Source organism: Pan paniscus, chromosome 13 (assembly GCF_029289425.2).
Source record: "Pan paniscus chromosome 13, NHGRI_mPanPan1-v2.0_pri, whole genome shotgun sequence".
NCBI classification, from domain to species: domain Eukaryota; kingdom Metazoa; phylum Chordata; class Mammalia; order Primates; family Hominidae; genus Pan; species Pan paniscus.
Window position 1 is genome coordinate 67,399,525 of NC_073262.2, and position 17,870 is coordinate 67,417,394.

The 17,870-nt window shown below is 37.5% G+C and overlaps 1 protein-coding gene and 1 pseudogene across 21 annotated transcripts in view; one reads left to right on the top strand and one right to left on the bottom strand.

Moving 5' to 3' along the window:
• COBLL1 (cordon-bleu WH2 repeat protein like 1) overlaps window positions 1-17,870 on the bottom strand; it is a 193,748-nt gene that overhangs the window by 90,561 nt on the left and 85,317 nt on the right. For all 21 annotated transcript variants that reach the window (XM_063595414.1, XM_063595413.1, XM_063595412.1 and 18 more), the window contains one exon: window positions 5,286-5,474. In XM_063595414.1, coding sequence (XP_063451484.1) covers window positions 5,286-5,474 — 189 coding nt within the window. The remainder of the gene's footprint in view (window positions 1-5,285; window positions 5,475-17,870) is intronic.
• On the top strand, window positions 7,913-7,990 carry LOC112439226 (small nucleolar RNA U3; annotated as a pseudogene).

Consider the following 17,870-nt stretch of genomic DNA (forward strand, 5'->3'; position numbering starts at 1 on the left):
CCCACATATTTCCTTATTCTATGTGGTTTCTATATCTGTTTAGTCTATAAGCTCACTTTCATTAAAAATTAACTTTTCCCAAGTACTAGCAGACACCACTGCTTATGCTGTTGTGAAGTATAGCATTTTCTGAGAAGAACAGCCACCAGTTCTGTAACAGTAGTATCCTTTAATGTTCATTTCTAGAAAGGCAAGGAACTGCTTTGACTGGTGAAAAAGATGTTTATCGATTATATACATGATACACAGACACACAGAAACAGGTTGAGTATCCCTTATCCAACATTCTTGAGGCATGAAGTGTTTTACATTTCACATTTTTTTTTCAGATTTTGAAGTATTTGCATTACACGAGTTGAGCATCTCTAATCTGGAAATCCAAAATTTGAAATGCTCCAATAAACATTTCCTTTGAGCATCATATTCACACTCAAAAAGTTTTGGAATTTGAAGCATTTGAGATTTTGGATTTGGTATACACAGTCTATACATAGATGCACACATTTATATATGTGTGCAAACATATATACATACATACACATAGACATACACACACATACATCTATACTACACTGTATCTTATATATAAATTAAATATTTTAATTCCTCCTTCTTTCAGTCCAACCATCCATGATATTAGGATATGCAGAAATGCCCAAGAGTTTTCAGGTTAGCATGGCAACCCCCCCCAATGTAAGCAGAGCCTCACAAAGGCAAGATAGTAGAGACATGGTGACTTTTGGTCATTAAAGAGATGGCATCACTAAGTTCTGGTACCAAAAATAGTTGAGCTGGCAGATGGCTACCAACCTAATTCAGGATAATAAGTTTCTCCCTGAGCATAAAGTCTGTGACCACTGCCAACCCCACTGTGTTTCCTAATCTGAACAAGCTCTTTGGTGAAAATCAATGTACAAACAAGTGCGTTCTTCTGAAGATACCACTGTGCACTCACATTCCCCAAAATAGAACATCCTGAGCCCACCTGTGCATGAGATCTATGGGGGGACTTTCCAAAAATATTCCCCAAGAACACATTTTGAGTGGGAAAGTTATTTCTGAAAAGTGAACTGAGGCATATAAGTTTCTGAAATCTGTATTTCTGTCAAACATTGATAGTATTCTTCACAATAAAGGCATAAGAAATAGTACTACACTATCGAAATAAATATACAAGAAATATTCAGACAAATTCAGAAAGCATGGTCTCAAAAACTGCATTGAAGTCTTTTCAGAGTTACATATAGAACTCTATTTATCTAAGAAACTCTCACACACTTAAAATTACCTCCACCAAATTCTTGTATTATTCTGTTGAGATTTTTCATATTCCTTTTATATGGTAGTAACAAAGCCACGAAGAAATTTTATTTTTGTCATTATGAGTCTTCCCATTAGGTAGTTAACATTTTTCAGTAGTAGTACATAATTTTCTATTTGAACATTTCTTTTTGTTGTTAAACAGTTTTGTGAAACAATGGGTCAGCAGCAGCTGTGACACTCAAGACATCCCTAATCACACTATTAAGATATCCCAAGTCACACTTTTAAGATATATCAAGTCAAACTCTAAAACATCTTGGATCGCATTAAGATATCCCAGAATCACACTCCTAAGATATTCAGAATCACACAACTACTTTAAGTCAAAAACACTTAAAATAGAAAATTAGTCATAGCATCAATGAGTCATGCCTGAATTATAAAACTACTGCGAACAAAGTCCCTAAATAAAACCCCATAGTAAAAACACTGATATACATGCTGGGCAACGTGGGGAAATCCCATCTCTACAAAAAATACAAGAATTAGCTGGGCATGGTAGCACACGCCTGTGGTCCTAGCTACTTGGGAGGCTGGGGTGGGAAGATTGCTTGAGTCTGGGAGGCAGAAGCTGCAGTGAGCCCAGCTCTTACCACTGCACTCCAGCCTGTGTGACTGAAACCCCGTCTAAACAAACAAACAAACAAAAACACTGATATAAATTCTACTCTCAGAAAAACTCTTCAGCCCTAAACAAAATTTAAAAAGGAATCAGAATTTGGGGCATTCCATTCCTACCTTGCTCTCTGCCTGGAGAAAATATCTTTACTTAAAAGATTCTGGGTAAACAACTAGGACTCATTCCAAGTGCTTCTTCATACCATTTATGTTGCTACCTCCATCTGCACATAAGGGTTTAGGAAGACAATATTCATTTTGATAAATTCATGAAATGCCTACCACATTGCAAGAAACTGTGCTAGGCAATATAAAGAAAAGTAATGATATTCTCATGGCTCTGTGGTTTCTTCAAAAGGTAAGACCTACACATACAATGCAGCATAGAACAATATGTAATAAATATGATATAAAGTGTCGGAAGATTTTGGAAGCCAGAGTTAATCACTGATTCTGGGGAGATCAGGGAGCCTTTATATAAAATATGTCACCTGAGCTATATAAGCTAATTGGAGAAAATGAGGGTAGTGAGTTACACGAGGGGGGGGGAAAAAGTTCATAAAGGTATTGAGGTGAAAGAAATAGAGTATTTGTAGAAGAACAAAGGAAGAGCAAGAGTCATGTGGTGAAGCTTAAGATACACAAAGGAGGGCCAGACACAGTGGCTCATGTCTGTAATCTCAGCACTTTGGGAGGCTGAGGTGGGTGGATCACCTGAGGTCAGGAGTTCGAGACCAGCCTGGCCAATATGGTGAAACCCCATCTCTTCTAAAAATACAAACATTAGCTGGGCATGGTGGTGTTCATCTGTAATCCCAGCTACTTGGGACACTGGGGCAGGAGAATTGCTTGAACCCGTGAGGTGGAGGTTGCCGTGAGCCAAGATCCCGCCAATGCACTCCAGCCTGGGCAACAGAGCAAGACTCTGTCTCAAAAAACAAACAAAAAAAAGATACACAAAGGAAGGAGAGTGGTGGTGAAGGAAAAGCCTACTTAATTTTGGAGGAGAAAATAAGGTATCCCAATCTCCAGGCTAGGTAGTTTGGACTCCTTTAATTTGACATTGAATTGCTGTCCTGCAGTCTTTTATCAAAGGTAGTACCACAAACAGAGAGGCATTTTAGATTAATCTGAGGGTGCAAGGTAAATGAAGAGAGCCCAGGGTTAAGAAAAGCAGTTCCCAATTAAAAAAAAAAAAAGAGAGAAAGCCAATAGGCGCCAAGCCCTGATAGTATTTCATTTAATCATATTTAATCCTATCAATTCAGCTATAATACATTTTCATAGATTAAAAAAACTGCAGCAATTCAACAACAGTTGGTGGCCCAGAAACATAAAGCTGACTGATGGAAAGTTACTCAGATTTAGCGACCTGAGGAGGCAAACATGCTGGAGGGAGGGTGGGAAAAATCTAGGGTGCTTGTAAGTACAAATGTAGGTGAAATGTCTGATGCAGAATCTATCAGGTATGAAGGAAAAATACATATGAAGAAAATTTAGACATGAAGAAAATTGCAGCATCCTACAGAACAGTCATAAATTAGACTTGAGGAGGATGAAGAACTAATTCAGTTAAAGAGAAAGTGGATAAGCTAGATGTTTAAAAAGCTGGTATTCAAATAAGGAACCCAAAGATCTCAGAAATGGAACCGTTTTAAAGTGATGAGATTACACCATTCTCTGGTGGAAACAGGGAAGGTGACCATGGATCTCGGTTTCCAGAGTTGAGGAAACAGAAGAAAAGTTAACTCGGGGTGGCATGTGGAAAAGTCTAAAATAACTATGACGGGTGACAGGACGGAGAGAAAAAACACGCTTCTGATATTAAAGTCACTGAGGTTTAAAAAAAAAAATCTGAAGAACCCAGAGGTGCAATGATAGCAAACAGAGAATAAGGCAATATGAAGAGATGACTGTTACATCCCCAAGAAGAAATTTTCAAGAGTATTTGTGATGAAACCAACATCACCTGAAACCCTGAAGAACTAGAAAAAAAGTTGACTTTTTTTTTTCTTATTTTGAATTCAGGAAAAATTAAAAAAAAAAATAAAAAAGGAATTGCCTTTATTACCCCCAGCCAGATCCATTATCCCTTTAAAACCAGAGTAACATTATTTCAAGAATTGATGATAATGGCCATTGTCTCTAACTTTCAAGATGTCTTTCTCACACATACGAGGCCATCCACAGCTGCAGGTGGGAGCCTACCACAGACAGTTTTCTCAATCTCATAAATAGGGTTCAATGTGTGATCTCCAAAGTGACTTTCAATACAAAATAAATGGCAAAATGCAACTTCCTCAAATTTAATCAGAGTTAAATAATACTATATTATTTGCTAAAGCTGAACTATTTTGTTTTCATCTACTTTAAATAATCTGTAAAGTTACACATGATTTTAATGATAAATCTTAAAATTAAGGTTACCTTGAATGAGTGTTTCTAGACAAAACCAGATTATAAGAATGCAATACCCAATATATTCTTTTCCTTACACACAACACACACACACAGAGAAAGAGAGAGAGAGCGAGCGAGCGAGCTAAGGTCAAAACAGCTTAAATTTCTAAAACAGGATTCCTGATAACAAATAGGCAGTTGAAGGTGAAAGAACAAGACCAAGTCTATAGTTCATGTAACTTTCCACTTCAAAGTGAAATGGAAAATTACACTTGGCTTTTTTCCATTTTTCCAATTTTCGCAAAGGTATTTAAAAATATCAGTCTTCTAAATCACATCTTTCCTTTTTGCTGGAATAAAGTTTGATTTTACTTTTCTACTTAACTCACTCACATTTTAAATAAAGTAATTAAATCATTCAATGAAATAAAAAAACTGCCAATTAATTTACCGACAGATTTAACTGTTTTGATAAATACAAAAGTATTACATTTTAAGAGTAAAAAAACTCTTAAAATTAAGAGTTTTGCAAACTTAAAGAAGCAGCTTAAAGTGGGAAGAACAATTTGAGAAGAAAAGGATAGGATTTTCCTGTGGGTCACTGGGCTTGTTTTGTAAGTTTGGTTTACAAAATCAATATAACTAATGGCCATTCCTCCAGGAAAGGCTTATTTTTAAAAACTTGTTAAATAACTAACGAGATATGAAAGGGTTCCAAATTTCAAGAGTCATTTAATTGGGTTTGTGGAATTCATAGCACTGATATTAAAACATTGATAGAAAAATTTTAACACCATTTTAGCAGTCTTTTTTTTAACAGGTAACTAAACTGAGTGATAAATGAAGTGTTTTGTCAAAGAACAAACATCAAGACGTATATCACAGAGACTTTCAATGGTGGAATAAGAAGGGGAGGTCCTGATATTTCATTTACTCCAGCGTACCTGCCATGAACAGTAGTAGATTTGATAATATCCCCAGGTAGGACCACTGAGAGTTCAACGTCTTTATCTATCATGTTTTCTTTCTGTTCCATGATGAAAGCAGTGGATTCTACAGAATCAGCAGCTGAAGAGACATCAGTGTATTTGGTCTCAGCTGGAGGAAGTGGTGCCTTGGCTTTTGGTTTTCTCCTAAAATATAAAGAAAACACAAAAAATACAAAATATTTTATTTTTAAGGCAACTTTTTAATATGATGTATTTTTATAAATATGATCCAGTAGTGGTTTTTCACATCTAGAAAAAATGTTCTACAATGTTAACTGTTAGTGTTGGATGGTCGAATTAGGATTTTGTTTTCCTTTTCCAGTCAGCATTTTGTTTTGTTTTGAGTACTATGCCTACATTACTTGGACATAAAAAGAAACATGATAAAGAAATTTTATATTGGCCTCTATTAAATTTAGTTACTGTGTGTTCACTATAGCAAGTCAAGAGGAAAATGTATTTTCTTTGATTAGATAAATTACAAAAATCTTTAATGTTTCAGGATAGAGATCAGTATCTCACTCTCATTTCACAATAACTCTTACCTTTGGGCCCTTCATCCTATTTGTTTCCGATGTAGTATGTTCCACCTCTCGATTCAGACAAACCCTACCTTATCCTTCAAAGACTAGTTAAATCCACCCTGTTTGCCCCAAACTACCCCTTCCACAGAATTTCTTCCTTCTTTGAATTGATATAGCACATACCAATTCCATAGATGTAACTTTTTAGATCTTTTGGGGGGTACCATTTTCAACTCTCTACCTACATTTATAACTCCCTGCAAAAAAAGAAGCATGAAGCATGCTAGCCAGATGTGGTGGCACACAGCAGAGATTCCAGTTACTCGGCAGACAGGTGGGGGGATCCATTGAGTCCAGGAGTTTGAGTCCAGCCTGCGCAACATGGTGAGACCCCATCTCAAAGAATGAAAGCAAGAAAGCCGCATGGTATAGATGGCTGTATTTCCCACTGCACATAGATGGCTACTTCCCACTGTACCTAGCAATGAACTATGATGGGTTGTTTGATAAGTAATATATCTGCTTCAATGAAAAACATTACTAATAATTTTCTAATAAATATTTTTGCATCACTAAGACAACCTCTTAACTAACTTATAACAGAAATAGTAGACATTCTGAACTTACATAGGCCAATCCAATGATTTGATGGATTGAAAAAATAAAATGTGAAAATAAACTATAAGTAATGACGTATTTATGGTTTTATTTAAAACACTGTGAATTAAAGTTTTTGAAACTATTACCTTTATAAAAGGCTAATTGGTTTTAGAAAAATGAATACTACTCCTTTCCACTCAGAAAAATACAGATTTCAATTCCTCCCATCCTTACTTGCTAGGCAAACATAAGAACCAAACAGGATCAAAAGGCTTCTTTACAAGTAAATATATAACATCCACCTATTTGGTATTTTCAAAATTTAAGGTCTCACAACTCCAACTCCTTTAACATACGACTCATCATGAAAAGACTGAAGCAAGGTTCCTACACTGTACATTCATTTACTAAAATAACAAGCCCTTAACTCTTAGTGGTATAATAATAGAAACATATTGTACTTCAGAAAAGACTTATTTTACAAGAGCAACAAAACTACATTTTTAAAAACGGTTACAATGAATAAAAGCTTATAAAAATCCCTGTAAAAGAAGAATGCCCCCCAATTTCAAATTTCAATTTTTAAATCTGCGGAAATTAACCACTCATGTATAACAAATATTTATTTTATAACAGACAATTATCAGAGCAGATTCAGCTAAACACAGGAAAGGTAAAGATGAGTAAGACTCAGTTCCTATTCCTGAAGGGTTCATCGCCCCAAAGGATTGACAGGCAGGCAAAATTACCATCAAGTTTGATGACTGCTCTAACACAGGTATGCAGATGGTGCAGCTGCGGGTCACAGAAAGAAAACGCAACTTTCTTAGGAATCCAGAAATGTCTTACAGATGGGAAACATGAGCTGGGTTTTGGAGAATGAATAGAAACACACAGAAAAAGGCAAGAAATAACTGATATTTTTGGCAGAGGAAAGTGAATAGAGCCATAAAAGAAAATGCTAATTTTTGGAATTAAATGGTTTGGTAAAATTGCACAGAGAAGTCAAAAGAGATGAGAAATCAGTGAATCGACTGAAACATTTTATAAGTAAGAGAACTCAGTAAGGTAGGTTGGCACAAAGTTCATATATGAAAGTGTCAATAGCCTACCTAAATATCAGCAAAAACTCATCAGAAAGTACAATGAAAGAAAAAGTAACTTTGGTAATAGCAACAAAAATGAATTTTAAAAAGACTCTCCAAGTATTCCCATCTCAGTCAATCACATTTCTTTCATTTGTCCAGACCAAAAATCCTTGTTCTCATAAACATACATCTAATCCATCTACAAATTCTGCCAGCTCTATATCATAAATAGACCCAGAATCCACCAACCACCTGGATCACCAAATACCTCTGCTCAAGCTGCCAACTGGTGTCCCTGCTCCCAACCTTGTCACTTCGTAATCTAGTCTCAACGAAACAACCAGAGTGATCTTTTTAAAATACAAGTTAGAAGACTAAACTTTCAGGGGTCATTTCTATAGTTCATTACTAGAGAAGTTTCTCTGAATGTGTGGAAAAATAAGTCAATAAAATAATAAAATAAAATACAAGTCAGCTCACTGCCTCACTTCTCACATTCTCCAATGGTTTCTTGCCTCAACCAGAAAAGATCTGGAGTGCTATACAAATGTTCCTCTACTTATGATGGGATTACAACCTGATAAATCCACCCTAAATTGAAAATATAAGTCAAAATGTACCAAATACCCCCAATAAACCCATCACAGAATCAGAAAATCATAATTCAAACCATCATAAATCCAGACGACGAGGTTACATTCTGACAAACCCACAATAAAGTTGAAAAATCATACATCAAACCATCGCAAGCAGGAGACCATCTGTAATAGGTCCTTCCTTCCTCCCTTACCTCCGGCCTCTCCAGTCCCCTATCTAACACTTTCTCCCTAGGATCACTGCATTTCAATCTCAGGACTCTTGCCTTTTCCTTGAACACATCCAGAATACCAGGCCCTCTACAGAGTCTGCTCCTGACCTTAACACCCCCATCTCTCTGCTTTACTTTTGGCCACAGGGTTAATGAGCAACATACTTATGTCTCCTTCTGTTAAAGGGTAATTAATTCCATGAGAGTAGGGACTTGTCTCTACCACCTTGTCCACACATTTGCAAATACACAGAATCTCTGGGACCATGCCTGCCATGTAGTAGGCACTGATACTTGCTGAAAGAGTGAATTCAATGACTACTTTCCACAGAAGATGCACTACCTAAGCCTAAAACTGGGAAGGAAAAGAGTCCTTACCACCAAAAAATAAAATGAGCTTTCATTTCAGGATTACTTGTCTGGGATTTTTTTTTTAATTAACTGATTATGTTTTATTTTTTACAAGATGAATGAAAAATACACACTGGATTTATTAGCAAGGGATAACTGACAACTTTGTAATTCTGGGGAAGCATTCCCTGTCTACTGCACACTGCAGTGAACTCCTCTCACTCACAGTTTTGATGTCTGTGTGTGACAGTTTTACTTCCTCAGGTAGTTTGTATCTACGATGAAAATCCATCTCTAATCACTATACATAAGCCAATTTCTTTTAAGATGGGGAAAGTAGGACAAAGCACTACTTGAAAAACCATTCACACAGAACTTTTTTTTTAAGACAGGGTCTGGCTCTGTCACCTAGGCTGGAATGCAGTGGAACGATCTCAGCTCGCTGCAGCCTCTATCTCCCAGGTTCAAGCGATTCTTGTGCCTTAGCCTCCTGGGTAGCTGGGACTACAGGCACATGCCCAGCTCATTTTTGGATTTTTACTAGACACCAGGTTTTGCCATGTTGGCCAGGCTGGTCTTGAACTCCTGACTCAAGCAATCCTCCCACCTCAGCCTCCCAAAGTGCTGGGATCACAGGCATGAGCCACCACACCGGGGCATTTACATTAGACTTCTAGGAAAAACATCCTAATGTTCTCAGTTGTTATTTCAATTTAATAATGTATTTGTAACTTTTGTTCCTGAAAAATGGAAAGCAATGTGAATAAGACCAAGATCCTTCCACAGTGAATGTGCAATACAACCGAGAAGATGCAATGCATAATTACATAATACAAAATGAAAAAGAAGGGTCATCAAACAGATGGCAACTTTGAAAATTTAGGTCAGTGAAAGCCAGCTGAGACCAGCTGTGTGTGGTGGGGAGCAGGATCAAGGCATGCTTCAAAGAGAAAAGACAAGAGACTCAGGTCTTGAAAGAAAAGTAGAATTTTGATAAGCAGAGCCTGTAGGGTCAATTATATGTTAGTTCCCAATTGTGATCCATACACATTAAATTTAGGAATGTGTTTATCTAGTTTGCTTACTACATAGTCCAGTCTAGTGAAAAGAATACCAGATGGAAGCCTGGATTTGGCCTGAATCCTAAGTAGCTTTAAGACTTTAACTTATTTGACCTTTTAGTCACCAGCAAAATTTTGAAAATATCTTTTACCTACTCACATTCTCCTAACATTAATTTTTTGGTCAGAGGCTCCAAAGTAATAACAAAATTGTCACCCAAAGTTAAAAGTACAGTGAAAATAATCAAATGTGTGTTATCATCTAAATATAGGAAATTCTGATAATATAAACTAAAGAGAAAAATGTAACATTAACATTCAATAACAACTATACTTAAGAATACTAAGTTTTTAAAATATTTAAATATTTAAAAATCACAGTAACTGCCATTGAAGCCTCCTCACCCCTTTTAAACGGGAATGTTTCAACCAGTTTTCTTATCAAATAGATTTTCACATATGCTTTTCTTCACCGGTGGCCTTGTTTGACTATCAGTCTACTCTTTAGAGGCTTTTCCCCTTAACAGTAAACAACAGCAAATTTCACATAAGGGTAGGTGGAGAGGAGGTTATACTGGAAAGATATTTATAATAAGAAAACTCCCCCACATCAGGGCAAAAATTCATTATTCAAGCTTAAAAATAACAAGCTACAGTAAATTATTGCTTATGCAAATCATTGCTTTATTAAAATTATCTCAATATTATACTCAATTTTAATAATGAGAATTAAGGCAAAATTTGCATTATTCAATAATATATTTTGATAATATCATAATCTCATTTTAACACCGAATTCAATTAGTGTCCTACTATTACTGCTGATTGGTCTTTTTATCATTTTGATTTACAGGGCACTCCAAAATCATGTGCCCACTGTAATCATTACTCCATTACTGTCAATATAATATCCTTAAAATAGATAAAAAGAGGAAATAAAAGAGCTCAGCAAAACATAATTCTAGTCTTGATTTGAAAAAGCAAAGGTTTAAAATGCTGTATGAGGTATACTTACATCCTTAATAAGCTACTCAACTCCAATGGGCTCTCATCAGTTTGCTGTATTTATCATATTTATAAAGTATTCTTATAGATTCATTCAGAAAAGTGCTATACGAAAAATATGGCTTCAATATTAAATACAAAAATATGAGTGAATTCTCAGTCTTAAAACAATAGGGTTTTTAAGTATTGCAGTCTAAAGACCAAAAATAAATTTAACAGTAACCCTCTCTCAGCACAAAGAGGGCAATCAAACACAGATAGGATTTATTGTGGTAAGTGTTGATGAGGCAGTCCTTCAAAATAACTGGCAGTGTTTTGATGGCCACTAAAGTATGTATTTCAATTATAAATTGAAGACCAATTTCTCAACACGATTTCTCAGTTTCTCTGTCTGGGTTTAATGAAACAACAGAAGAATTTTTTAAACAAGATTTGTTCAGAAGTGGGCATAACATTGTATTATGTGCTCAAGAGAATACAATTAAAAACAATAAAGCCCTCTTTTCTTGATGAGCCTAATTTCAAATAGTGAGTATGTCAAAAGGGCTTGAAAAGATATGCAATAATGAAAATCGACAAGGAGAAACCCAAAACATTATATGACTCTCATATTACATTTTTTTTTCCTCAAGGTTGCCAATAACCTATGAGGGTCCAAATCATAGACAACTGTCTGTCTCATCTTGGTCACACTGAGCACTATTTCACAGCCACTCAAGTCCTCTGTGAGGGATTGTCTTCCCTTGGCTTCTTCATGTGGGCACACAATCTACTGTTTCTTCCTTCTTCACTGCCACTCCTCAGTCTCCCCATCCTCACCTCCTCTGATTTCCAAATGTTGGGGCAACCCAGGGTCCATTCTCTGCCTTTTTCTCTTCTTTCTACAACCTCCACCTCCAAGAGACTTCATAAAAGCCCATGGCTTCAAATATCACTATATGTCAGTGGCCGTCAAATTTACATCTCCAGCCTGACTTGTTTATTGAGCTCTGACTTTTATTCCCAACAATCTCATGGTTATCTCCATTTGGATGTCCCATAGGTATCTCAAATGTTCTATAACCAAAACTTGATTCTCCTCTTCATCTCTAATCCTCATTCTCACACAAACCTACTCTATATTATTCCCCATCTCTACAAATGGCTCCACTAACCATCCAGTTAACTCAAGCAAAAAAACTCCAGCAGGCATACTTTAATTCCTCTCTGTCCTTTATCTCCTATTTCCAATCCGTTAACAATTCCCCTGGGATCTAAACTCTAAAACACATCCTGAACTTCTATACTTTTCACCAGCTCCCTGCTACCACCCTGGTAATTAAGGCATCATCTTTTCTTGCCCAAACTGCTTCAAAAGCCTTTTCACTGGTCTCTCCTGTTTCTCCTCTTGTCCCTTAAAATCTATTCTCCCCTGTAGTAGTCAGAGTGAACTTTTAAATATGTATGCCATTAGGTCAGTGGGGGAGAAAAACAAGAAAAAAGACATAAATCAGATCACATCTCTCTAATCCTTCACTGGCCTTCCAATGCATTGATGAACCCCAATTCTTTTCCTTGGCTTGCAGCCCCAAATGAGCTAGCCCGGTGGTTCTCAAAGTATGATTTCAGAGAAGCAGCCATAGTACTTGGCCGCCATACCCCTGAGACATACATAATCAGAAACATTAAGGGCAGGGCCTTACAATCCACATTTGACAACCCTCCAAGTGATTCTGCTGTCTGCTAAAGTCTGAGAACCAATGAGACAACCTCAGCTCCCCTCTTGTTACTCCCAGTTTCAATGCCCCGTGTAATTCACACTGGCATTCTTTCCTGAAATAGACCCAGTCTCTTCACATCCAAGAGCCTTCCACAGCTTTGCCCTCGGTCCAAAATGCTTTTAACCAGAAAACTTCAAACTGCCTGCTCCTTGAGGTCATTCAGAATTCAGATAAAATATTTCCTCCTCTTAGACGTATTCTCTAACCACTCAAAAAAGGTACCAAGGCCCACCCCACCCATCATGGCCCACTCTTCACATAGCCCTGCTTGGTCCCCATCACATTTATCACTATCTGAAATCATACTGCTTATTTACTTATTTCCTTGTTTTTTATTTGACCCCAGAATAAAAATTCCTGGAGGGCTGGGACGTGGCCTGTCTCATTCTCTACTGGCACCTAGAAATATAACTGGCACAAGATGGGGTTCTCTATGAGCATTTTTTTTTATTTAGTTGAGGAAGGAAGGGAGGGAAGGTCATATTAGTTTCATCAGTTCATAGGAGAGCAAAAACTTGGTGGGTTGCTGAGAGTCAACCTGTTCTGTAGCCAGAGGTATAAGAAGTCATTCAAGTCATTCATGAATATCTACTGCTAAGTCCTTTAAAGGTGCTTTTGGTCTACATTTAATCTTATGAGGCCACTGCCACTGCCATTTAGCTGGGGTTTACAGAGGTTTAAGAAATTTGCTCCAAAGCGCATAGAACATGGGACAATTACAAATGAAAACCCACAAAATCCCCCCGCCAATAACCCTAGCAAAGGCCACCCAAATAAGTCCCAATGTTTAAATAAGCCCCAAAGACATCCACATGGATAAAAGATCTCAATCCTCAGGAAGTTTCTAAATGGTTTTCCTATTTGGGGAAGGGATTAAATTGGGACTGACAAAATTTTAGATTGTATGAAGACTCCCTCATTTTGCCCAGACGCTCAGTAATTTGCCTGAAGCCATATAATCTGTGGGACAGGACTCAAATCTGTAGCTTCCTTTGACCAATGAGAATTATGATTAATATCAGAAAAGAATAATCTAATTTTTCATTTTTAGGAATGGGACTCACCTTTCAGTTATACTTGGTATAATGTACCAAGCAAAGAGGCAGTGCATATTCACATAAAAGAGCACATATGGAATGCTAGTGTCATGTCCCAACAATAAAAGCCAAACAGAACACAAGAAAAAGTAGTTTTTATCCAGTATCAACAGCAGCTAATCCTTGAGTGTTGACTGTGTGTTAGAAAATGTTTTTTACCTGCACTAACTCATGTCCTTACTACACTATATGAAGCAAGTGCTGCCACCTCCACATTCCAGATGAGGGTGACATGCAGACAGATTAAGGAACTTGCCTAAGGTTCCTTAGCCAGTAAGTGGTGGAGCTGAAATTTAAACCCAAGGTGGCTGATTCTGAAGTTGGTGCTCTTTACTACCACATTACATCATTTCTTTGAGATCTTAAACATTCATCAAAATAAACAAAAACAACAACAAGTGAATGAGCAAAAGCCAGGTAGTGAAGGAGAAAAAAATATGTGGTTATTGAATATCTTCTTCTAAGTCCTGTACAGGTGCTTTTTGTCTACGTTTAATCTTATGAGGCAGTTACCACTGCCATTTAGTTGGGGTTTACAGAGGTTTAAGAAATTTGCCCAAAAGCACAGAGAGCATGGGACAACTACAAATGAAAACCCACCAAATCCACTCCCCCCTACCCAATAACCCTAGCAAGGGCCATAAGCCTCAACATTTAAACAGGAAGGCAGATACCAGATGTACCCATACCCCAGCCCTACCACTGAGACAGCTACTTCCCCAGGTGAGGTTGGAGAAACAATATACTGGACATCAAAAGGCCTGGGAGTATCCTAAATGGCCACTTGTGTTACCATAAATAAATCACTTAATTTCTCTGGCCTTCCATTTTCTCATTTACAAAATACGGGTATTGAACAAGATGATCCCATGCCCCTTTACCTCTAACATAAAATATTTATGCACAATTTTGTTTAGAAACTGGAAATGGCGACAAGATAGTTAGGACTAGGGTCAAGGCAGGGCACAGTGGCTGCACTAATTTACAAGTAGCATTTGGTTGAAAGAGTCACATAGACAGGACGCCCATTCCCAGGGAGTTCTTCCTATGCTGAGAATACTTCTGCTCCTGGTCAGGAAAGGGTCTCCTCTGAGGCTCATAGGAAATAGAAGCCTGGAAAATGGAATCCATTTCCAAGTGCTTTTCTCTCTCTTGGCATTCACACTAGGAAAAAATGATGAAGGGAATGGCAAACCCAAAATAAAACTTTGAAAAGCTCTTGTTTCAGTCTCCCACACTCAATTATTTTACATTTCAACACCTGGAATACCAAGTCCCTACCACAAGCCATTCATCACTTCAGGCTTTCTGCCCCCATAGCACCTCCACTTAAGTCTGACCAATAATCCATAGTCCCATCAATTACATCCCATGTTTCTGCCACCTTAAATCTCTCTCTCCAAGGTGCACAAACAAAAAAAAAAAAATGCAGAGATTTCTATTATCTTAAATACGACTTGCCTGCTTCTTCCAAGTACTCTTTCAAGTACCTTGTCATTACCCTCCTTTCTTTTGCAGCAAAACTTCTAGGACTCTGCTGTCCAATATGGCGGCCATGTAGCTACTGAGCACTTGAAGCATAATTAGTGTGACTGAGGGACTACAGTTTTAGTTTATTTAGTTTTAATTTGAATTTTAAAACTGATACTTGATTCAGTTACTGGAAAATGTTTAAGTATATTTGGGATAACTTGAGTATGGGAATCTTTTTTTTTTTTTTTTAAGACAGAGGCTCACTCCGTCACCCAGGCTGGAAGGCAGTGGTACGATCTCAGCTCACTGCAACCTCAGCCTCTTGGGTTCAAGCAATTCTCGTGCCTCAGCCTCCTGAGTAGCTGGAAGTATAGGCATTCATTACCATGCCCAGCTAATTTTTGTAGAGACAGGGTCGCACCACGTTGGCCAGGCTGGTCATGAACTCCTATCCTCAAATGATCCACTTGCCTCAGCTTCCCAAAGTGCTGAAGTTACAGGTGTGAGCCACCGTGCTGGCCCAGAATCTATTTTTTCAAGTAGAAATCTCATGACATCTAAATACAGATCGGGTATTTCCAATGAAAATATAATATCTGAGTTGAGAAGTGCTATAAGTTTAAAATACACACTATATTCCATAGACTTAGTAAAAGGTATTAAATATCTATTGGTAATTATTGTATGCTGACTACATGTTAAAATAATATTTTTATATACTCAGTTTAAGGAAATACATTTACCATGGTGGGCCTTCTCTAAGATGATGTCCAATGACTGCTTCCTTGTGCAGTCTCCTCCCTTTGTACGTGGGCTGGACTTAGTGACTCACTTCCAGTAAATAGAATGCAGCAACAGTGATTGGCTGTCATTTCTGAGATTAGGTTACGAAAAGACCATGGTGTTATTTTAGGTACCCTCCTGCTCTGAGAGAATCCAGCTGCCCTATGGGGAGTCCCATGTGGCAACTGACATCTCAGGCCAGTAGTCACAAGAGTGAGCTTGGAAGCAAATCTCTCCCCAGTAAAGACTTCAGCCCCAGCCTACACCTTGACTGCAGCCTCATCACTCAACCAGCAAACTAGAGAATGACAGTTCTACATACACCCTGTACCTGAGTTTCAGTTTCAGGTGATTTGACGTACTCGCTGTTCTAAAGCACTGCTCCTGGCATCACCTACATTTACAGCACATCGTCTTTGCAATCCAAGAACCTTTCTTGTTTTACACAGAAGTCTATTTTAAATTCTTTTAGGATCTTGTCTATATTTAAAGGAAACATGTAAATCCTTTTGTTCAATAATTAGCTATGATGATCTATCACACCCATCTCTGTGTGACGATGAAGTGGAGCAAATCCAAAGACAAGACACAGGTTTCTGGCTGGGTGCAGTGGCTCACACCTGTAATCTCAGCATTTTCGGAGCCCATGGCAGGAGGATCACTTGAAGCCAAGAGCCTGGATGACATAATAATACTTCATCTCTACCAAACAAATTTAAAAAATAGCCTGGCATGCTGATATGCACCTCTAGTCTCAGCTACTCGGTAGGCTGAGCCGGGAGGATCACTTAAGCCTGGGAGGTCAAGGCTGCAGTGAGCCATGATTGTGCCACTGCACTCCAGCCAAGGTGACAAAGCAAAACCCTGTCTGAAATAAATATATGAAAATTTTTTAAAATGTTGTTTTTAAAGACACAGGTTTCCCTCTAGCATATAGAGTATGGCAGAAAGAGTAAAGACATAGCCAAGTGACTAGCACAATGCAGGAGTGAAATACCCCAGGGTACCTTGTGCATAGTTTCCAAAGTACATCACCTTATCCACCAGAAAAATTTTTTGAGTCAAAAACCATTAACATAATTTTGCCATTTTTGATTAGTACATTACCTTCTGCACAGTATGTTCAATTAATTCTTAAAGAATGAATCTACTTAAATATAGTTTCATTAGGTTGATTTTTTGTTGTTATACCTCTCTCAAATCTTCCCATTTTACTACTTTTAAGGAACATAGCAATTATGTAAAGTGGGCCACAGGACACAATAGAACCTCTTTGTATCATTAGACCTTTGAGAATAAGGTTAGCATGAGTAGATGAAGCTTTATTGTAATTTAGTTGTCATATACCCAGAAAGACATAACCTGCTCTGTGTTCTAACTCATGTAATAAAAGGGTCATGTAGGTAATGACAGGATTCTTTAAATTTAATTTAGGTCTCAACTCAAAAGCTGTTATTTCTTAAATGAAATTAGATAGTTCACTTGCTTCTAAATGCCCTTTTAAATTCATGTAAACAAATGGACAGTATTTATCATCCTGCCATACTTTTCACGTATATATAAAAAATCACTACGCTGTGCAAGGCTGGTTCCCAAATACATCTTAGAAGTTGTTCTGACTCATGCTTAGTTATCATTTCAGACCTTTAATAGACATAGGGCCAGCTTTTGTTCACCTTACTCTAAATACATTCTATACATATAGTACACACATACAAATGTGTGAGTATACATACGTGCGTACAGTGTGTATATGGCAGCATGAGAGAGAGAGAGAGAGAGAATGAGGGAGGGAGGGAGAGAGAGAGAGAGAGAGAGCAAGAGTGAGGGAATGTGCTAGTGAGCACCATGAGCACTTATTTTCCTTTGGCTTTCACTAGAGGTCTATTCCAAATTCACTTGCCAAGTAACTTTTCCTGAAGCAACTCTTATTCTCCTATTTTAAGCAGATATGTACTCCAGTAGAAAACATATGACTCCTAAAAATACT